Source organism: Notolabrus celidotus, chromosome 9, assembly GCF_009762535.1.
Source record: "Notolabrus celidotus isolate fNotCel1 chromosome 9, fNotCel1.pri, whole genome shotgun sequence".
Classification (NCBI taxonomy): domain Eukaryota; kingdom Metazoa; phylum Chordata; class Actinopteri; order Labriformes; family Labridae; genus Notolabrus; species Notolabrus celidotus.
In genome coordinates, this window is record NC_048280.1 from 16,944,877 (window position 1) to 16,967,497 (window position 22,621).

General features: G+C 40.4%; 1 protein-coding gene across 1 annotated transcript; it reads left to right on the top strand.

The window, feature by feature from the left end:
* The first annotated feature begins 1,018 nt into the window (after positions 1 to 1,018).
* LOC117818601 (excitatory amino acid transporter 1-like) lies at positions 1,019 to 21,854 on the top strand. Its single transcript, XM_034691551.1, has 10 exons — positions 1,019 to 1,203; positions 1,739 to 2,065; positions 3,118 to 3,255; positions 15,670 to 15,874; positions 16,089 to 16,131; positions 16,673 to 16,941; positions 17,017 to 17,250; positions 18,260 to 18,454; positions 18,904 to 19,038; positions 19,924 to 21,854. Exons 2-10 carry the CDS (start codon positions 1,882 to 1,884, stop codon positions 20,129 to 20,131), a joined length of 1,611 nt encoding a protein of 536 aa, XP_034547442.1. The 5' UTR covers positions 1,019 to 1,203; positions 1,739 to 1,881; the 3' UTR covers positions 20,132 to 21,854.
* Positions 21,855 to 22,621: the final 767 nt, after the last annotated feature.

Below are 22,621 nucleotides of genomic sequence, written 5' to 3' on the forward strand. Positions count from 1 at the left end.
TTTCACAACATCCTGCTAAACGTGGATTCCCATGGTATGAGTCAGAAAGGATGCCTTCAGATCCGCCTCTCTCCCCTCACCTTTTTTCTTTTGGCACATTAACCCACATTCACAAACATATTTCCGTACACACCCTCAGCATTAAACACATCACAGATGCCAAACTGTGGATTCCTGAAAGTTGCTGCCAATCTAAACTACTGGTCATCAGCCTTCTTGTGTTTGGAATGTCCTTTATGGGGCTGTTCTACTTTCTGTGCCTCTTGTGCCAAATCGAAGGTAGTCATTTAGGGGGTTTTATGGCACATTTGTGGCTAACTGTGCAAGTAGCACAGTCGTCAGTTCTTTTGCCAAAAACTTAAAATGTGTAACACTATTTACACGGAATGTTTCTTCCACAGCCAGAAATTGCTGAGCACCAGTTGGGTTGTACCATTGGCACTTGGTAAATATTTACCCACTCTGTTTAGCTAAACAAGACACTCAGTCTTTTTCTAGAAAAAAAAGTAACCAAGTGGACTTTGTATGGTGTAAATGTTTAATTCACTGAAATGCAACAAAAGGCACAGTGAAATTGATTCATATGTGTGTTGGTTGGATGTATGCCAAAATAAATGCACGAGCAGCTAATCTTCTTCCATACTTTTTTTTTTTTTTAATTTTTGATGGATTGATGTCTTTTGTGTCTCCATTGATTCACTCTCCACAGGAATCTCCAATCAGGTTGAACTTATCAAGCGTGAAAAACCATTTGAAAGGAAGGCTGAGAGCGACACAAGAAAACAAGAAGGTCCTTTCTCCTTTTCCTGCTTGGAAAGCTCATTATTCCTCAAGCTCCCCTCTGTCTGAAAAGCACCCTCCTTCCTCTAAATTACTTTACTTTTTTAGCTCCCGCCTCACCTCCCCACAAGCCCGCACTGTGTGACTGACACACTAGTTTTTCTTCTACTATAGCCCCGCCTCTTTTCTCTCACTGCCTCTCTTTTTTTATTCCCTCATCCCCGACACTAGTCCCTCCTTTCCTTTCTCCTCCCCTCTCCTCTTGCTCTCCTCTCGCTCCCTCATTGCTGGTTGCTGACACCGACCAGCCCACAGCCAAAGAGATCCTCTGTCCCTCTCACTCTGATCAAGCTTTAAACCAGAACTTTCCCCCTGAAAACACAGAGACATTACTCCAGAGGAAGTTATTGCTCAAGCTTAAAGGTACAGAGACAAATTCTACCTTAGTATTTTACCATTTAATGTGTCTACAAGTCGGTTTTAATGTTTGACCAGTTACTACTGTTTCTGTTTGTTTCTGTATATGTGTGTCTGACTGTGAATCAGTATCTGCATATCCATTAGACCCACACTGTACACGTGTGTAGTAGCTACTGGAGCGTAGACAGGAGGAAGTCTGCATGCCATTAGAGCTGTCGATGCAACACATGTGTTTCTCACTCTGCACTGCTACATTTACTTGACAGATGACTGAAAGTAATCTACTTTTCTGTGCATTTTTGGAGGTTTGCATGATCTTTGTTGTACATTTTTTGTAAATACCTGAAGACATTTACAGTTAAGTCCACTTTGTATGAGTTGTATTTTGGACAGTTTGAAATGAGTGTTGTGATGCAAAAGCCTGCAAAGATAAAAAAAAAATGCTACAAACATTTATTATCAGACCAAGCTCAGAGCATGAAATAATTGTTGTCTACCGTAATAACTGCATTTATTTTGCACTCATTATCTCATTCAGGACTGTTGAAACCAAAGAAGTGAAGAAGAAGAGCACCGAGTAACAAGTGAATAAGCAGCACCCCTGAGGTGTTCCCATCCCAGCTGAGTGGGGTTCAAGTTTTACAGAAATTTATAAAACACCTGGGGACTCCAGCGGCAGATATGACTCAGAGCAACGGGGAGAACCCACAGAGGAGCAGGGGTGGTCTCCAACAAATTCGAGCCGGGATCCAGTCCAGATCACTGCTGGCCAAGAAGAGAGTGGAGAACATCACCAGAAATGACGTGAAAGGATGCTTCATCAGAAATGCCTTTGTGATCTTCACTGTCGCTGCTGTCATCATCGGTAAGGAAGAACATTTTAGTAATAGATTTTTCCACCTTACACATTGTTCAGACATTGCACTCTACATGCTGGAAGCAATTGAAAGGGACATTGTTCCTTCCTCTCCATTGACGGCACTCTGCCCCCCACCCCCACCCAATTCATACCTGTTAGAAAGGGGGCACCAGATTTTCTGAATCACCCCAACAACCTCTTTATCCATTGTAGCCATCACCCCCGGTGCAGAGCGGAAGAAGGGAAGAATTGAAACAAACCCTCCAAAGAATGAATAGAGGGAACTCAGATGAACTTAGCAAACTGGCTTTTATCTGACCCCCTAGCCGACCTTTGACATCTTGCCATTAACCTTTCAGTCCTTCTCTGCAGGAAGTGAGCCCGGCCCACCCACCTCCTGCACATCTGCAGCCCTACTAGAGTTACACCGTGCCATGACAAACACGTCTGATTGATTGTTAAATTCAGCGTGTTCTTCACATACGGCCGTATGCTCAGCCACCTGGGCTTACCAGTGGATTAGAGCTGCAGTGGACAAACTGTTTGTTGATGGACTAGACTTCAAAGACAATTAGAAAGAGACGTCCATTGCATTCTTTAAAAAGAGCACACGTTTTAACAATGCCCAGTCATTTCACAATAATTGAAGAGTCTAAACAGCCCTCAACTACAGTCACAATAACAACAAACACTAATGTTTCCCATGAATAACACTGCACAATACAAGTATTTCCTGCAGTGAAATCATGTTATCACATGCTCTCACCTTCATCAGTATGCCCGCACATTGCCTGCATCAATCCAAAGTAGCCATGAGTCCACTGTACTTTCTTTATGAAAATGTGAGGAAACACAGATAGCTTTCTCAAAGAGGATGTAATGTGGTCATGTGACCAAAGTATAAAGTTACAGTGTAAATATTTTACTGTTTTTGTTAATGTCTAATAATTTATTGCCCACATTTTGCACTAACAAAACAAAATCACTGCATATTTCTAATCATGGGCTTGTTGAAAGAGTAATAATTTGGATTTTATTTCCCCTGTGATCCTCTCTAGGCATCATTCTTGGATTTGCCCTGCGGCCATACAAAATGTCATACCGTGAAGTGAAGTTTTTCTCTTTTCCTGGAGAGCTGCTGATGAGGATGCTGCAGATGCTTGTGCTGCCACTGCTTGTGTCCAGCCTCATCACAGGTATGAACATAAGGCCAGTTTAGGGTCATCATGAGCCAAACAGCCACATATTCATCACCAACTAAATGTACAAGCTTTGGTTTGGTTAATCCAACTCTTTTTTTCCTGTCAGATTTAAAACTGTAACTTAAAATAGTGTTGACATAATGGTTACATAAAATGTGTTTTTTAGTCAGTGAAGCTGTAATATTACTCATCTAACAGGAGTAACATAGTAATTTCAAATGTTATCATAACAACAATGCTGCACACCCACAGCATATTCACAGCACTACCACATGGTTGTTAGCTAAACAGCAACTGGATTGCTCAGTTGTCATTGGCTATTTTTAGTTCAAATGTACCTCAGATATCTAAAATAAGCAAACACAGCAAACTTCTCTCAGTTCAAGCCTGTGTGACATTGTTTTGATCTAAAATTATATCAAACAGCTTCATATCAACCACAGCACTCTATGAAAATCTCAAAAATCCCTAAAACCCAATTCTTACACTGGAGCATGATGTTCATGTGTGTTTATCATGGCTCCACAAACTTTCAAAAGCTTTCTACTTGACAAAATCGTATCTGTTACTGATCCGATTTTGTCCCTTTAAATGTTTTCTGCCATTGCCAAAAGTTCAGTTACATCAGTTTGTATGTATGTATTTACATGTATGAAAAAAAAGGACCTCCCTCAGACTCTGTTTTATATGGTTTTAGTCTGTTGTTCAGGTAGCACGTGTTTTCTGTGTTAAACCTTCATACCATTGACGGTGCTGTTTATTGATTTGTAGCTCCACTCTCCAAAATATATCTCATGAGTGGCAGAGTGAGCCAGCTGTTTGTTCAGCCGACGCTGTTTGTTAGTTTTGGGCCTGTTGGATGACGGGGTAAGGATGACCTCACTAGTGGGGGGAGAGAGAGAGACGCAGAGAAAGAAAGAGATATGTTTTCGAACTTACAGCACAGGTCTTTGTCACATGCTTGACTCATGTCTGCATCTTGGTTCAACATGACCACATCAGTCGACACTTTGTTGTGTTTAAGCTGAATAACCAATCCGGAATTTGTGGGTTTATTTGTGGTTTCAGGGAGTTTTTAACCTTTGCAGTTCACGTGTTGTCAGGGCTTGATATCAATAAATACACAAACAGATGACTGTGAGGTTTTTCATTCTAATCCAGGATGTGATTCAGGAATCCAGTCAGACACGGCAATATATTTTCTTTGAGAGGAAATGCATGTGGGGCTTTTATCAAGCAGAGCCGTTACTTTTGGCTGAAGTAAAAGTTAACTTTCCAAAAACACGTGTCAGCAGCACTGACCCTCAAATGTAGGCGGAGCATGCTGGGACCAAATGTCCAGTCCCTGCGCAGTGATTGACAGGGCAAGAGGCCAGTCTCCCAAGGAGATGACAGAGACGTGGTGTCCGATAATAACCTGCTTTGTGCTGCAGCAGGGCGTAACATCAGCATCCTCTGACATCATGTCACATGACCGCTGCTACAACATGTGGAAAGCAACAAAGAGGGCTGTTCTGTTGAGACGTCACACATCACCAGCTGTATGTCCATGTGTTTTTATCCAAGTGATCAGATCCAAAAATACTTTACATTACCGCCAACTCTTTTAAATTTGGCACTTTCCATCCTCCAGAAGAGAGAAATCCTTTTCAGTAGTGATTACAATGTTTAGATTTATATATTTTTGTTAACAATGAACACAAATATTGTTGTGCAGCTTACAATAGCCCTTGTTTATATGAATCATTTTTGAAAGGGCATCATCCAAAGAAGTATAAAATGTGCAACTACTAGGAACACACCTAATAGCAGAATACAGAAAACAAATTCTACCACAGTGCCAATCTGCATTTAGAACAAAACCCTCAAGTGACAGAAGTATTGTAAAACACCAGTGCTCTCAGATTTGAAATGCAGAAACAGCATATTTGGGTGACTCCAACACAAATTCTCTGGTTATCAATTCACTTAACATGTCACATAGCTACAGTAAAATGAGCACAGCATGTGCTTTTTGACATGATCTGGTTACACCCTGAAAAAATGTTAGCACATTTGATGCAAATGAACTCCTATTTGACAGAATTGATTAAAAAAACGACTAAAACATAATGAATAACACATGTTTATAGTTCCCCTGGTGCGTTTGTAGGGTACAAATGCATCCAAGTATAGTTTTTAAAATACTTTGACTCACTGGCATCTGATCGAGTGCAGACATTTGTGATCAACAGTCCTTCACAGTCTCCTCTGGAATATACCACAAGAACATATTGAGCTCTTCATTGGTGCTTCAGTAGAGTACATTGAGGTCAGAGGTCACAGCAGAAACCACAACAAGAGACATTTTTTATGACTGTTGCTTTTTGAAGTAACTGTTGTAACAAAGCATCCACACATGCACACACACATGCACATTCTTACCTACGGTTGTTGTTTTTAACTTTACAATTTAAATTAGCTGTATCACTGATCATGTCATTAGTAAACTTTTTTTTTAGCCTCGGTGTTACATGAACACATTGAAAACTCTACAACACAAACACACACTAACACTTTCTTCATGACAAGTTTTACTCAATCTATGCTGGTCTATGTCATGTTTTGCCTATGACCGTTGTTAACAGTCACATGTTTTCAAGTTGCCTACATGAATACTTTATTGACTGCAACATATATAAGAGAATAAGAGCATGTAAGTTTAGTTTCTCTAAATGCCTTCTTTCTGCAAACACAGGGCCCCTATGCAAACGGACTGTCACCTTCCAAAGGCTGAAGTGTGCTGTGAAATCTCCCTCACCTCCGAATTTCTGATTCAACCTCTTAGTGAGTGGTTCAATTCTGAATCAGTTGCCAGAGCAGAGCTCAGAGGGGCCACGGCTGGTAATAAAGGAAATCTAGGATCAAGTGTTATACAACCCTGGTTCAACAAGAGCGTGAGAAGGAGAGCAGGTAGTGGAGAGTCCACTGATCCTCTTATTCATGACCAAATGTCTCTATACAGTTGTGCTCATAGGTTTACATACCCTGGCAGAATCTATGATTTCTTGGGTAGTTTCTGTTGTCATTATGATATGAAAAGAGTAAACACAGTTGTTTGACAATAAATGGCTTCACCCAACCACTAACCATGAGTGAAAAAAAGTTTTTCTCTTATCATTCATATTCTCTGAAAAATGGCCAAAAAAATCACAAATTCTGCCAGGGTATGTAAACTTATGAGCACAACTGTAAATCTCCTACTCATACAGGCACATTTTAAACCAACCACTAAATGTTAGCTGGCTGCAAAATCCATATTGTAATCTGGAATTTCATTACGAGAGTGCAGAGTCCGCAACAGAGTATTTTACAGGGCTGAGATAGGGGGCTGGACAGGGAGAGGGGATGTGGGCTGTAAAAAGAGGAAAAGGAGGATGATAACAGAGGAGGTCACTGTAAGGGGAGATTCTGTTACTGTAGGAGGAGTGAGGGGAGTCAGGGGGGAAACAAGGACAAGGAGTTACTATACCAAAACCATTGATATGAGGACCAAGGCATGTGTTAATAACTGGACAAAGTCTTTATGAGTCAACGTGAAAAAAAAAAAAAGGAACTGTTAAGTAGTGGACTTTAAATGCAGAACCCTCTGATAGAAAGATGTAAAAGTTAAAGTCTCACAAATGATCAGAGTTAGTGTAGGTGGAATACAGTCCTATAATCTGTTATGATTTCACTCTGTGTAGTGCCTGAAGAACCACATCTAAACCTGACACTTTCTTAGCCCTTCAGGAAAATGTCAGATAAAACACAGCACTCATAAAACTATAATATACCCTGGAATATAACGCATGAGAAGAATTAAGCTTCCGGAAAATGGAATAGTGGCACTAAATAAAAAGCTGAAATAAAACTGGGCCCATCAGACTGTGGTAACACTTTATTTTCCACCTCTGCACCGCCCAAAGCACTAAATCATAATACAATTTCTCCATTGTATCAAGACTATCTCTCATAGTCTGTATGTACAGGGACTGACCCCCACAGGGCGGTTGGTGTGGATTTTCTTGAACACACTCCACTACGTGACCTGTTCTTTGGTATTTAAAGCCCAGATGTACACACCATTGATAAGAAGAGGCCTTGACATGGACATAGTTGCTTCACTCTGAGAACCAAGGTTACAGCCGTAACCAATGGAAGAAAATGTATAAACATCTGCATGAGCTCTCTGACTGAGCTGCGTTTAATGGCTCTCATTTAATCTCTAAATAGTTGCGGTAAAGTAACCACAGTCGCAAAAACAGAACTATGTATTGACCATATCTGCTTGAAGACCTCTCATCCTATTGAACATCAAGCATACTGTGGGATGCAAGCTGCATCAGTATCTTCTTTTAAATCACAGCTGAAAACACATTTTTATCGAAAGGCCTTCTTGTATTATTGTTTTATCCACGATGTTATATTTATTTTTAATCTACTTTTATTCACTCATTGTTTTATTGTTTTACTGATTTTAATTGTTTTATTGTTTTAATTGCTTTTAGTAGTTTCTCTTTAATTCTTTTCTCAGCTGTTCCTCTTAAATTGTCTTGCCAGCCCATATACCCCCCCCCCCCCCCCCCCCCCCCCTCCCCATGCTTTGTTCTCTTTATTGTTGGTTTCTATGATGTAAAGCACTTTGTAACGTCTGTTTTGATAAGTGCTTTATAATCATCCTTATTGTTATCAATAGTCTGCAAAACTTTATGCTGTAACTGTTGTCAGTTTGCATTTTGTGATTAATGAGATGCTTCCTCTATAAAACATCAAACTGAGGGAAACATGTAGATTACAGTATCCTAAGTTTCAAGCTGAGGTGTCCAGACTCCTTGTCTGGTTCAACTACAATACTTAAATATCCAAAACATTCATTATTATAAAACGAATGAATGCAGAAAAACTTACAGCAACAGGCCAATAAGTCTTCCTAAATATGCTTTCCTTAAAGTCTCACTAGAACTGTGGAGTCACTCTTTGCCTAGCGTCTGTGGTTGCTAATTGCCCTCTGGATAGACCTCTCGCAGTTGCCATGTCCTGAGCTTCAACTTTCCCCCCTTGAGGCAGACCTTTGCTTTTGTGTTTGATGAACATTCCCCTTATGAGAAAGAAAGTCATTCTTCCTGCTCTCCTTCAATCTTGCTTCTTTTCAAAGGATTGCATTGGTGAGGCTGCGTTTGTTGTTGCCTGGACAACAGTCTGGGGATCATTGTGTGCGTGTGGGGCTGACTAAGTCAACAAGTTTTCCCAGGGCTGTCAGAAAAGGAAAAGGAGGAGAGCAAGAGGAGGAGGAGGAGGAGGAGAAGGGCTGGATGGTTGGGAGGATAAGGGTGGCTATGAAAGGAGGATTGCAGCAATAAGATCAGCATGCAAGAAGAAGATGAAGAGAAGAGGGGTCAGGGGAGGGGTACTTGGGGGCACCCTGAAACAAGAGGTAGTGGATGGAGGGAAGGATGAGAAAGATGAGAGAGGATGGGAAGAATTTGGGAAAGGAGAATGAGGGGGAGGGGAGGATCAAAAAGAATTGGATAAAAGGATAAGTCCTGGGCATGTTGCGACAAGAGGAGCGGAGAGGGCCAAAGCAGGGCACGCCCATGCACACACACAAATTCACGCACGTATGAAAGGAACACATACATCTCCATGTGCACAAAGCCTGCTTTACCTTCTACAGCACTGAATGAAGATAATGGCTATAATGGGAGCTGACACTTTGAAAATACAGTGCCACTGTCATGCCTGTTGAGGCAGCCTGTTTGATTCCAGCTTGTTGTTTCCAATAGCTGTATTTCTTCTTACCCCCCTTATCCCTAATTCTGTTTAATGCTATTAAAGCTGTGCGGGACACTTTGACCTCCTGGTTCCGGCTGACTAGTATCAATTGTGCAACCTGTAGATTAAGTCTGTCTAAAAATTTGCTTTTGTACAAATACCATACTTACAATATTCTGTATCTCTGTAGATTAATTATCAGAAGTTTCTCTAAATCCTGCGTCAGCTTTTTTTCTTGTCTGTGTAAATAAGTACACTTTCTCTGATCTCATGCATAGATTTGGTCTGAAAATGCACGCTTGTTGCACATTTCTCTTCATGACACAGATATTCAGTTGAGGTCAGTCTGTTAAACTTTAACTGACATGTCTTTGTATTCACAACAAACTAACCTCACACACAGGGGCATGTAGCGCTGTTGTATGATCAAATAAAATAGTTATTTAAAGTTGCTACCTCTGCTTTATAGGCTGGAGGTTTTTGGACAACTACCAAATGCAAACAATCGCGTCCCTCCGGCATATTTTCACAGATTTCATCCCCTCAGAATAAACGACCTGTGTATGAATATTTCACCACATGTTGTATGGCAGATCGGTCCCTTGGTGCTCTACAGAAGGTGTTGTTTTTCCACTTGTAAAGGTCAGAGTCAGATTGTGTTTCCTGCTGCTCTTTGTTGCCACAGATAGTTGGGCAGATAATCCAGACAGGTGTATTCCACCTGTAATTACAGCGCCTTTTCCCAGGCTAACAGTGTACTCATAGGGACTCAAGTTGGTGACACATCCATGTAAACTCTGAGGTCATGCCGCAACTTCAGTTAAAAATGATAGGGTTCTTTTTTCATGTACAAAAACAACAACAAGGACAGAAACGTTTGTTTTATCAATTCTACTCTTACATTACCACATTGTATTGGATCTTTGTTTAGTACCATACATTTTACTGGTAAACAACTGTGGGGTATTGTTTAGGAAATAAACACCGTGATTCATTAATATACCACTCAGTGACTGGTGTTAGCCCTAATTTACATGTTGCCTCATTTTGCTGCTAACAGCACGGCTACTCCCTCTACAGGAGCTGCTTTGAATTTCTACGACATGAATCTCTATCCATGCCTCTGAACCAGAGTATAAACCCTGTGGTGTTGCTGTACTGATGTACATTAGCTCACATCAGGGTTCCCACGCATCCTGGAAAACCTGGAAAACAGTTGACCAGTTTTCCAGTACTGGAAAACACCTGGAAAATGGGAGAAAAAGTAAAATGTCCTGGAGAATCACATATAGTCCTGGAAAATGATTCCAACATGGCTGCATGTGACCTGACCCTATTAACAAAACACATCCCCGTTCATTGAAAGTTGAGTGCACGCTGTGCTGGAAAAGACAGCGATACTGCACAACTTTTTTCAAATCTTTTCTCCTTCACTTCATAATCATGCATTCACAGAAAACGGGGGTATATTGTCTATGTTTTATGGTACATTAACCTTGTAGAGTGCTCTTTTAATTCAAAGAGTCTTATATTAAAGTTATAGTGTGACCAGCGGAGTCGGGCAGAGAGCTTGGGGGTCTGTGTCTCACAACTTTCTCTGCAGGCTGAGAGCTCAATTGCCGTACTCTAGCTCAGTTGTTCTCAAAGTGGGGTCCTGGGTGGAAAGCGGGGGTCCGCGAACCATAGCATGGGGGTCCATGAAATAATTTGAATAAATTTCTAATAAATTATAAAATTGTGCTGTCATTACAAAACAGCATATACACCATTGTTATGATACCATTTGGTGGCTCGAAGGGATATGTGAGTCTTGCTGCTGTTAATTTTCTGAAAGCGTTTAAGATCAATTACTTGAAAAGTATAAATGCTGTCATGTTGAGTCCACAAGGAATCAAATGACCCTCTGTTTTAAAGTATACAAGTGGTACTTACTTGATTCAAATTGAAGTGTTATCTGTTTATCACTATGGTACAGGTCTGAAGTATTTACATTGATATGTTTTACAATACAAATAGTTCCAAGGGCAACTAAGAGTGCAAATGGTAGTGAGCATGTGCTTGAGTGATGGGAAGATCGGCTCTTTTCATAGAGCATGCTCTTTTAACTCATCTCCCAAAGAAGAGCCGGCGCTTTCAACTTCTGAACGGCTCTTCATTCAGGATCTTTTGTAGCCGTATATTTTACCTTAACTTTGCAAAAAATAATGGTTTGTGTGTTGAAAACCCTTTTACATACAATGATTTTATGAGAAGACTTATAATTGCCCAATTTTGTGAATTTATTCTGTTACAAAACCATTCTCCCCTAATCCTAGGGTTAGGGTTAGGGTTAGGATTAGGGTTAGGGTTATGATTAGGTTTAGGGTTAGGATTAGGGTTAGGGTTAAGGTTATGATTAGGGTTAGGGTTATGATTAGGGTTAGGGTTAGGGTAAGGGTTGTGATTAGGGCTAGCGTTAGAGTTGTGATTAGAGTTAGGGTTAGGATTAAGGTTAGGGTTAGATTAGGGTTACGGTTAGGATTAGGGTTAGGGTTAGGATTATGATTAGGGTTAGGGTTAGGGTTATGATTAGGGTTAGGGTTAGGGTTATGATTAGGGTTAGGGTTATGATTAGGGTTAGGGTTAGGGTTATGATTAGGGTTAGGGTTAGGATTAGGGTTTAGGTTAGGGTTAGGATTAGGGTTAGGGTTAGGGTTAGAATTAGGGTTAGGGTTAGGATTAGGGTTAGGATTCGGGTTAGGGTTAGGATTATGATTACGGTTAGGGTTATAATTAGGGTTAGGGTTAGGGTAAGGGTTGTGATTAGGGCTAGCGTTAGAGTTGTGATTAGGGTTAGGGTTAGGATTAGGGTTAGGGTTAGGATTAGGGTTAGGGTTAGGGTTAGGATTAGGGTTAGGGTTATGATTAGGGTTAGGGTTAGGGTTATGATTAGGGTTTGGGTTAGGGTTAGGATTAGGGTTAGGGTTAGGGTTATGATTAGGGTTAGGGTTAGGGTTATGATTAGGGTTAGGGTTATGATTAGGGTTTGGGTTAGGGTTAGGATTAGGGTAAGGGTTAGGGTTATGATTAGGGTTAGGGTAAGGGTTGTGATTAGGGTTAGGGTTGGGGTTGTGATTAGGGCTAGCGTTAGAGTTGTGATTAGGGTTAGGGTTAGGGTTAGGGTTAGGGTTAGGATTAGGGTTAGGGTTAGGATTAGGATTAGGGTTAGAGTTGTGATTAGGGTTAGGGTTAGGATTAGGGTTAGGGTTATGATTAGGGTTAGGGTTAGGGTTAGGATTAGGGTTAGGGTTAGGGTTAGGGTTAAGTTTAGGGTTAGGGTTAGGATTAGGGTTAGGGTTAGGATTAGGGTTAGGGTTATGATTAGGGTTAGGGTTAGGGTTAGGATTAGGGTTAGGGTTAGGATTAGGGTTAGGGTTAGGGTTAGGGTTATGATTAGGGTTAGGGTTAGGATTAAGGTTAGGGTTAGATTAGGGTTACGGTTAGGATTAGGGTTAGGATTATGATTAGGGTTAGGGTTAGGGTTATGATTAGGGTTAGGGTTAGGGTTATGATTAGGGTTAGGGTTATGATTAGGGTTAGGGTTAGGGTTATGATTAGGGTTAGGGTTAGAGTTGTGATTAGAGTTAGGGTTAGGATTAAGGTTAGGGTTAGATTAGGGTTACGGTTAGGATTAGGGTTAGGGTTAGGATTATGATTAGGGTTAGGGTTAGGGTTATGATTAGGGTTAGGGTTAGGGTTTAGGTTAGGGTTAGGATTAGGGTTAGGGTTAGGGTTAGAATTAGGGTTAGGGTTAGGATTAGGGTTAGGATTAGGGTTAGGGTTAGGATTATGATTACGGTTAGGGTTATAATTAGGGTTAGGGTTAGGGTAAGGGTTGTGATTAGGGCTAGCGTTAGAGTTGTGATTAGGGTTAGGGTTAGGATTAGGGTTAGGGTTAGGATTAGGGTTAGGGTTAGGGTTAGGGTTAGGGTTATGATTAGGGTTAGGGTTAGGGTTATGATTAGGGTTTGGGTTAGGGTTAGGATTAGGGTTAGGGTTAGGGTTATGATTAGGGTTAGGGTTATGATTAGGGTTAGGGTTATGATTAGGGTTTGGGTTAGGGTTAGGATTAGGGTTAGGGTTAGGGTTATGATTAGGGTTAGGGTAAGGGTTGTGATTAGGGTTAGGGTTGGGGTTGTGATTAGGGCTAGCGTTAGAGTTGTGATTAGGGTTAGGGTTAGGGTTAGGGTTAGGGTTAGGGTTAGGATTAGGGTTAGGGTTAGGATTAGGATTAGGGTTAGAGTTGTGATTAGGGTTAGGGTTAGGATTAGGGTTAGGGTTATGATTAGGGTTAGGGTTAGGGTTAGGATTAGGGTTAGGGTTAAGTTTAGGGTTAGGGTTAGGGTTAGGATTAGGGTTAGGGTTAGGATTAGGGTTAGGGTTAGGGTTAGGGTTATGATTAGGGTTAGGGTTAGGGATAGGATTAGGGTTAGGGTTAGGGTTAGGGTTATGATTAGGGTTAGGGTTAGGGTTAGGATTAGGGTTAGGGTTAGGATTAGGGTTAGGGTTAGGGTTAGGGTTAGGATTAGGGTTAGGGTTAGGGTTAGGGTTAGGGTTAAGTTTAGGGTTAGGGTTAGGGTTAGGATTAGGGTTAGGGTTAGGATTAGGGTTAGGATTAGGTTTAGGGTTAGGATTAGGGTTAGGGTTAGGGTTAGGATTAGGGTTATGATTAGGGTTAGGGTTAGGGTTAGGGTTAGGATTAGGGTTAGGCTTAGAACCAGAACTAAATTTAAGCAAACAGAACCAGAACCAAACTCAAGCAAACTGAATCAGAACCAAACTCAAGCAAACCCAACCAGAACCGAACCAGACCCGAACCAGAATCCGAACCGGAACAGAACAGAACCAGAACCGTACCAGAACCGTACCAGAACCGAACCAGAACCAAACCAGAACCAAACCAGAACCGAACCAGAACCGTACCAGAACCGTGCCAGAACGGAACCAGAATCGAACCAGAACCGAACCAAACCAAACCGGAACCGAACCAGAACCATACCAGAACCGAACCAGAACTTAACCAGAACCGAACCAGACCGTACCAGAACCGAACCGAACTGGAACCGAACCGAACCGGAACCGGAACCGAACCAGAACCATACCAGAACCATACCAGAACCATACCAGAACCGAACCGAACCGAACTTGAAACGGAACAAGAACCAGAACCATACCAGAACCGAACCAGAACCGAACTCAAGCAAACAGATCCAGAACCAACTCATGCAGACAGAACCAGAACCAAACTCAAGCAAACAGAACCAGAACCAACTCACGCAGACAGAACCAGAACAAAACACAATCAAACAGAACCAGAACCAAACTTGAGCAAACATTATTAATGTCCTCAGGTTGGCATTGAGAAAAATCAGATTCCTCAGCTTGGATGGGCTGATCTGATTTCTCCTCTCAGTGAGTATTTGCCCTGTCTTCAAGAAGACTCTCTCTGAAGGAACAAATGTAACCACGATACACAGCCTACCCTCCATCACCTGTATCCAAGCCATGTTGACCAATCAAAACAAAGTTCTGCTGTGAGCAGAGCTGGGACTGAGCACTGTGAGAGCTAAGCAGCGAAAGGAAAAAAACGGGAGCCGTCTCTCTCTCGATGCGAGCCGGCTCTTCTGATTCTCTATAAAGCATGGGCTCTCAGAGCCGCAGCTTTTGATCATGACACATCACCAATGTGCTTAATCTGTGTTACAATTATGAGGGGGCCTTGGACAATTTTCTCACCTGTAAGGGGTCCCTGGCTCCAAAAGTTTCAGAACCCCTGCTCTAGCTAGTAGGAGTGCAAACCCCTGATAGTGAAAACAAACAGAACAAAATGAGCAACACAGCTGAACAGAAACTCCACGTTGTAGACATCGCTGATCATAATAGACATCGCCATGCAGGAAGACAGTTTACATTTTTTAAAATCTCTGAGAGATCTTCAAATACAGAGTGCGTCTTTACACCGGTGTGATTTGTTCAGAGTTTACGGTAACTCAAATAAAAAAACGTGACATTTGCTTTTTTTTATATCGACCACTTAGCAGGATGAATATCATGATTAAGCAGGTATATTTTGAGTCTGAGTTGAGTTGAGATACATTTGTGGCCATTTTTGTCATTCAGATCTATTTAGGTCATTAAAGCACTGATCCTCTGATCATTATTATTATTTAATTATTTCAATAAGGCAGCTTCCTGATTCCTTTGCTGACTCTTTTGTTTTTTTCTTAGCTTATTTTATATTTTTCAGAAAAGAGAAAGCTGAGATGTTGCCCATCATTGTTACTTGGTTGCACTAATAAAGTGAAGTGCTGTACATCTGTGGTTGCATTATTCTATTATCAATTTGCCATCATTTTTAAGTATGTAAGAGATGATTTCATTGATAGCCATAGACTACACGTCTTTCAATGTAGACTTCCACTGAGAGGAACATATTAGACTATTTAGGAACCAAATTAGGAACTAAATTTAGACTGTCATACCAGCTTGATCATCAATGAAAATGTCCTGGAAATGTCCTGGAAAATGATCTCTGGAAAAGAGTGGGAACCCTGTCACATTCCTTGTCCTTTTTAGGTATGGCCGCTCTGGACAGCCGTGCTTCTGGTAAAATGGGTATGAGAGCAGTGATCTACTACACCACCACCACTGTCATTGCTGTGTTCATCGGTATCGTCATGGTGCTCATCATCCACCCTGGGAAAGGCTCGAAGGATGAGTTCACCAAGCAGAAGATAGCAGAGCAGGTCAGCCCTGCTGACGCCTTTCTGGACCTTGTCAGGTACATGTGCACACTTTTATGGAAGTCAAACAACAAAACAGTCATCAAAGCACCAGGGAGCGGCCTCCAAATTCATAATATCGAATGTATTGCTACTTTTGACATTTGAAACTATAATAATCCATTTGAGGGGAGCTGTCTTAATTTAAACACCGTGTTTGATATCTCAGTGCATTTCTGTCTAATTAAAAAAAGCTTTTGTTTTATCTTTTAGAAACATGTTTCCTCCTAACCTTGTGGAGGCTTGCACCAAACAGGTAAGTTGCACAATTACAATGTAAATGTATGTAATGCACTTTTCTTGTCAATGTTTATATCTCCATTGTCATATCGTGGACTTTGGCTGTACTAAATATAGATCTCTTTCACTGCCAGTAAGCTTCATACTAAACTTAAAATGTTCATACCACATAAGGCATAGCAGACATTTTTTTATTTAAAAGCAAGTTAATTCAATCTTTGCATATATTTCCAACATATAAAGAGCACAAATGGGTTTTGCAGGACTAAAGTATAGGACTTTTTAAATGAACACCTTCCTACCTGCCCATGCTTGAATTGTTAACCAGGGTCCTTGTTTCAGCACCACTTTTACTTCCTCATTCCATACTGGTGAGGTTGTGAAATTTTGAGATATTTATGTAGCAAATTGTAAGCACTAGCAAGTTCTGAAACCTTACATTTAACTGTGAAGAAGAGACTGAAATTTTCATTTGGGGACCCTTTCCTTTCATAGAAGTATGATAAAGTTCTATGATAAAGTATTAATCACTATCCAAACCCTTTTTTAAAATCCAGTTCAAGACGCAGTATGCCAAGAGAGTAGTCCATGTTACTATGACAGTGAATGATACAATATTCGCTGTAAATGGTAGCCATTGGATAACACGGGAGGAGATGATCCCAGTGCCAGGGTCAGTGAATGGGGTCAACGCTCTGGGCCTGGTGGTGTTCTCCATGTGCTTTGGTCTGATCATTGGCAGCATGAAGGAACAGGGACAGCCTCTCAAAGACTTCTTTGACTGTCTCAACGAGGCCATCATGAGGCTCGTGGCCATCATCATGTGGTAAGTACCAGTATGGATATTTGAGAGGTGTTGAATCTTTGGATAATAATCAAAACAACATACTTCGATCCTCAGGTATGCCCCCATCGGTATCCTGTTCCTAATTGCTGGAAAGATTGTGGAGATGGATGACATTACTTCCATGGGAGGCCAGCTGGGAATGTACACAGTAACCGTCATCTGTGGCCTGCTCATCCATGCCATTTTTGTTCTGCCGACGCTCTACTTCGTCATCACCAGGAAGAACCCATTCGTTTTTATCGCTGGGATTCTGCAGGCACTCATTACTGCCCTGGGGACATCATCCAGGTATGTGACTGGGTTGCAAAGACTGGTATAAAATGTTCAAACTCTAAATCTCACTGACATAAAAATGTAAAGGTGTTTGTAGGGTTTACTTTCATCATGTCATACAGGCTCAATGTGCAGGGAGATCAGAAAAGCAAACATGAAATCTCTAAATGGAATGAAACATAAAATAAGTCCAATAGTCAATTAAAAAGATACAGTTCCTTAAGACTCAGGAATCGATCACAAGTCTGAAGGTGATTTTCTAGGTGGATAAGACAAGTGATTATACAGTAGGGTAAAATGTGTCTTGTGTTTATTTATGCTATGAACTTCAATTAAAGCACCTATAAGGAAATTTGTACTTGCAGGGGTTTTGGCGCCCCCTGTGGACAAAGCTGTGCATCCTATCTCTTTGCGGATTTTCTCCCAAACATATGTAAATAATGTTTTCTGTCAAAACTTCATCCTGCTTTCTTTAAAAGTCAATAATGTCACTTGCTCTCAATCGTATCAGTGGAAAATGGGAAATAAATCTTTCTAAATCTGTTTTTTAGATTTACTAAAGAAAATATCAGTCTTGTAACTGCTGGTCTTGTTTGCTTATGTTATTCATATGGAGGCATCAGTTTTAGTTTCAGTCTGTTTCAAAACCAGCTTAAAACTCCTTACAGGAACGATAAACATAAACAGAAAATGATAGTAGCAATACTTAAAGCAACGAGAAAACCTTTCCTAATTGCTAAGTGGTTTATTGGGATCACACTTTTATCTGGGCATTCAAAAGATTTGTACAAATGTCTTTGTTTTATTATTAAATCAAAGTCTGCTTGCATGAATGAATGGTTTAAGGCCTTGGTATGCAGTCACATTTCTTGACTCTGCAGATGATAAATCCTGATAAGCATGATTTATTGCTTAAAGGAAACCACTGGTCAGTGTTAAAAGTAGTCACTACATCACAGAAATGTACTGTAACTTCTAGGTTATGACCTTAATTTTCCCTGTTATTCTTCCCCTTTCCCCTCAGTTCTGCAACACTGCCAATCACCTTTAAATGCCTGGAGGAAAATAACAATGTGGACAAGCGCGTGACCCGTTTCGTGCTTCCTGTCGGTGCCACCATTAACATGGACGGCACAGCTCTTTATGAAGCCCTGGCAGCCATCTTTATCGCTCAAGTCAATGACTATGATCTCAACTTTGGACAGATTCTCACCATCAGGTATACTACACAGAGTTCCTAGAGTTTTTCTTTTGTCTCTTGAAACCTTTATTAATACGGTAATTTATTGACCAATAGTTGTAGTACTTTCTGTTGCGCTTACAAAATACCCAAAGGGGTTTGATTTGCCTGCTCTGAGAAAAGATTCCCATTAGGCCTACATTTGTCTTTGATTATAGAAAATAAATACTTCCTAACCCAGCTGAAGCATGTCCAAACCCCCAAACCACATGTTACAACTTTATGAATGGCTTTCTAACCACCAGTCAAGGTATTTGATTCAGGATTGAATTTCAGCCAAAGGACTGAAGTTAGGACCCTCTTCCGTCCTGTTACCAAGGAATGATTCAGAGGTCAATCTTGGGACATGTCTATTAAAGCTGCACTGTAATCTTTGATTTGTAGATGATTCAAACATCTCTTCACTTGCTTGCACTTTTTTCCATCAGTATCACTGCTACAGCAGCCAGCATTGGAGCAGCTGGAATCCCTCAGGCTGGACTGGTCACTATGGTAATAGTGCTAACGTCTGTAGGCCTGCCCACAGATGACATCACACTCATCATCGCTGTTGATTGGTTCCTGTAAGTATGACTTTGTGAAATCCTAGAAAGCTGTTGATTTGAACCTCAAAAATGCAGGTTTTGCAGAGCAATGAGGTTTGTTGTGAGAAACCCAGGCTGAGGGGGATTTTAGAGGGTTAAAAAGGATCAAATCACAGCTTCCAGAGACGTTTCATTCACATTCCAGGACCCTCCATCCATCTGGTTTTTATTCAGTTACTGTCCAATCCCAGTGCAAAGCCGTACTTCCTCCTTCTGGCTTGTTTCATGTGGGTTGAAGATTGCCTGGAGCAATACAAAACAAGGCTCTACTTCACTAATTTTTGTTGTGTGCACATTTACAGACTTACCTTGTAGGATTCATTTCCAAGTCTTACATATATTTTTTTGATACATCAAACTTTTTTCTTTTTTCTAATTTTTCTTTTCTTTTCTTTTTATATTTTGTCCTACTGTGTCTGTCCTTTTTGTCTTTTGTGTTGTCTTGCTTCTTGCAGTTTTTCATTCTCATGTCTTGTCTTTTCTTGGTTAGTTCTTTTCTTGTATTCTGTTGTCTCGTTTTAAGAAAAAAATGTAATTCACTTCTCATGTTTGTTTTCATCATCTTATCTCATATTTTCTTGTTTTCTTTTGTTTTGCTTGGTCTTTTTTACTTCTGTTGCCTGGTCCTTCCTTACCTTGCCCAACCGCCCTTTTTTATTTGTACTATCTTGTCTTGTCTTCTGATGTCTGATTTGGTCTTATTTCTTGTCTCATCCCGTTATCTGTCCAATCTTCTTTCTTTTAACTTGTTTCGTCTTGATATTTTATCTTTTATATCTTCTCTGGTATAACCTTGTTTCATCTTATCTCATCTTTTGTCCTACTCCCACCTTCTGCACTCACCTCTTCTCTGTCCTTCTCTAGGGACCGATTGCGCACCACCACCAATGTCCTTGGAGACTCCATTGGTGCAGGTATAGTAGAACATCTGTCTCGCCATGAGCTGCAGAAAAAGGACCCCGAGGCCTGGAACTCAGTGGTGGAGGAGGCAGATAAGAAGCCGTATCAGCTTATCCACCAGGAGAACGAATGTGAGAACGAGAGGCCTGCTGCCAGCGAGACCAAGATGTAGGGGCCAGCCTGAATACACTCTTAGGGATACCACTGAACTCTGTTGAACTTCTTTCCAAATTTATTGATCTACAGCTAGAAAACATTTCAGCCAAGATGAATTCCTCTCATGTGTGAGATCTGGTGCGGACCTTCCTGACACACTGCAGACTTGAAATGCATTGTTTCGTTTTTAAGGGTTTGTGCTATGAGACCCCATTTAACTGTTTGTATCTGCCATAGGTTGGCAGCAGTTTACCATTAAGAAAAAACTACTTTAAAGCCTTGCCATCCGTGGCCTTCGTGCCATATTAACCTTCATTCAGAGCTGTGATGACTGATATCCCCCACTAGAGGCCAGTATTGCTGTTGGTTTTAACAGCACATGAGGTTACAGTATACTTGCACAGGATTTTTCTGGCTTTAAAGATGTTGCTTTTGTATTGCTGAAGTGGTTTTAAATGTGGAAAATGTAAGTGAAATGGTTGACCAAATTTGCATGGACAGCATGGAAGATGTGCTGGGTATGCTCCATATACACTGGGGTGACTAGGCCAACCTTTTGGGGAGAAAAAGGGCAGTGAATTTACAAACTTCTGTATAGACACCAGTGGCTTTATTTTCTCAGATTTTGTGTACAGACTTCAACTAAATGAATGAATAGTGTCATGATGATGTCATATAGCGTTTGCCCTCTGACTGTCCAAAAATAAGTGCAGTTGATGGACAAACAGAGCTATTATTCTGGCAGGAACTGAGCCTTGTTTTTGTTTGGTACAAATACCCCCTTAAATCAGTTAGAACAATCATTGAGAAAGGCCGACCAAAAATAATCAGCCTTCCTGTAGCTTGAATATAAATTTGCTCAGCTACAAACATGAATAAGAGTTTTGAGTGATTATATTGCAACCAAAACAAGACCACCAAATATATGCTGCAAAATGTTATGAAATTACCAACAAACTTCCTAATTATTCACTTAACTGCAGAATAACAGCGTTATTTCAAGGTTAGGTGAGTACTCAGTATGTTTTTTTTTTTTTTAACAATCTAAAACGTATTTGTAATATTCACTTGTAGGTTTCTAAAAAATCCATATAATAGAAAGCTAATTAGAGATATAGGATTTTCAAATATTGCTAGAAAATAGGCAAGTATTTTCTTCTCTAAATTGAACTGTTTTTGATAATAGAATCTAACATTATTTCATTTTATTTCATAATGCATGTGGTAAGTAATGATCTTGCTATTTCTTTTTGTAGCTTGCTTGAATTTGTAGGTGATGTAAAGCATTTGAGCTGATGTATTCATAACAAATGTAACATTTACATCAAAGTTACTTTGTATAGCTGATTCATCTGAATATACTGTACTTGTATAGAGAAATGTAGATACATGTGTACATTAATTGTAGATTTGAATTGTAAAGGGTTACTTGAGGATTGTGTATGTAAAGATGCTGTAACCTTGCTGTTTTCAAACCTAAAGTCTGACCTAACAATCCCTCTAGTTCCTTTTACAAGATGCAAAGCTGGCTGATTTAAAGGACCAAATGTTTCTGTCTAACACTTAAGGAGGATGAATAGTTCCTTTGTTTACAATTGCTGTCTTTGCAGTTCTTTCTTGATGTGATTGTTTTTCTCATAAATTCACATGAACACACACAAAGACACGTATGACTGGAAGGTTGTTTTAGTTTTATCTTGCATGGCTTTTTTTTTTTCAATAAAAAAAAACTGAACTCAGTGGTGGTGTGTGCATCATTTTTATCAAGAACATTTAAGAGGCCCATTCTGAACAAAGCCTCTAAAGAAATGTAAAGCTCCTATGAGTAACTTTTGGTCTATGTCAAATTTGGCAACTCCTGCTGACAAAGCACTACCGACTATGTCTTTGCCAATTTTGTTATGTGCATGTGTTAAGAGACCCCCCTCTTCTTTTCACAAAAAAAGCTTGGCTTGCTTTCTTGAATTGATGTTAAAAGTAATTAGATAATAATCAGACCTGTCATTGGTCTCTTTGGCTTTTTGTAGGTTCAATACAAGCATCACTATTAACTATAGCTGGTCTATTTCATGACCGGCTAAAAACTCCTCATGGGTAGCTTTAATGTGTAGTGGTGTTGAAATGTTTGACATCATTATTAAACTAGTTTGCACACACCTGTTGGTTGAGTACAAATAGAGAAATCCTATATTCATACTGAGACCTGCCTGGGTGGATGTAAGGTAACATTACTGAACAGATAGCCTACTGTAGGTATTAAGGTGGAGGCAGTTTCTAGCTTATGATAACATTGGTCATCCATGCTGCTGGAGGACTAGACATTTTGTCAAATGCCTGTGCTGACGCCTTGAGGTCAAATAATGATCTGATCTCCCCAAACACTTTGCTTTGTGCAGTCTTGAATTAACTAAAAAACAATGACACTACTTAACGGTCCCCTTAATGAAAAGAACAAGCTGCTTATAGGCTAGTTAAGACATTCTCACCTAAGCTGCTATATTTTGGT

Excerpts from the sequence above, each read along its gene's own strand:
- LOC117818601 (XM_034691551.1), top strand. The coding sequence starts at position 1,882 with ATGACTCAGAGCAACGGGGAGAACCCACAGAGGAGCAGGGGTGGTCTC. Across the intron at positions 17,251-18,259 it reads GCCCTGGGGACATCATCCAG|TTCTGCAACACTGCCAATCA; the intron begins GTATGTGACTGG and ends CTTTCCCCTCAG. Across the intron at positions 18,455-18,903 it reads GGACAGATTCTCACCATCAG|TATCACTGCTACAGCAGCCA; the intron begins GTATACTACACA and ends TTTTTCCATCAG.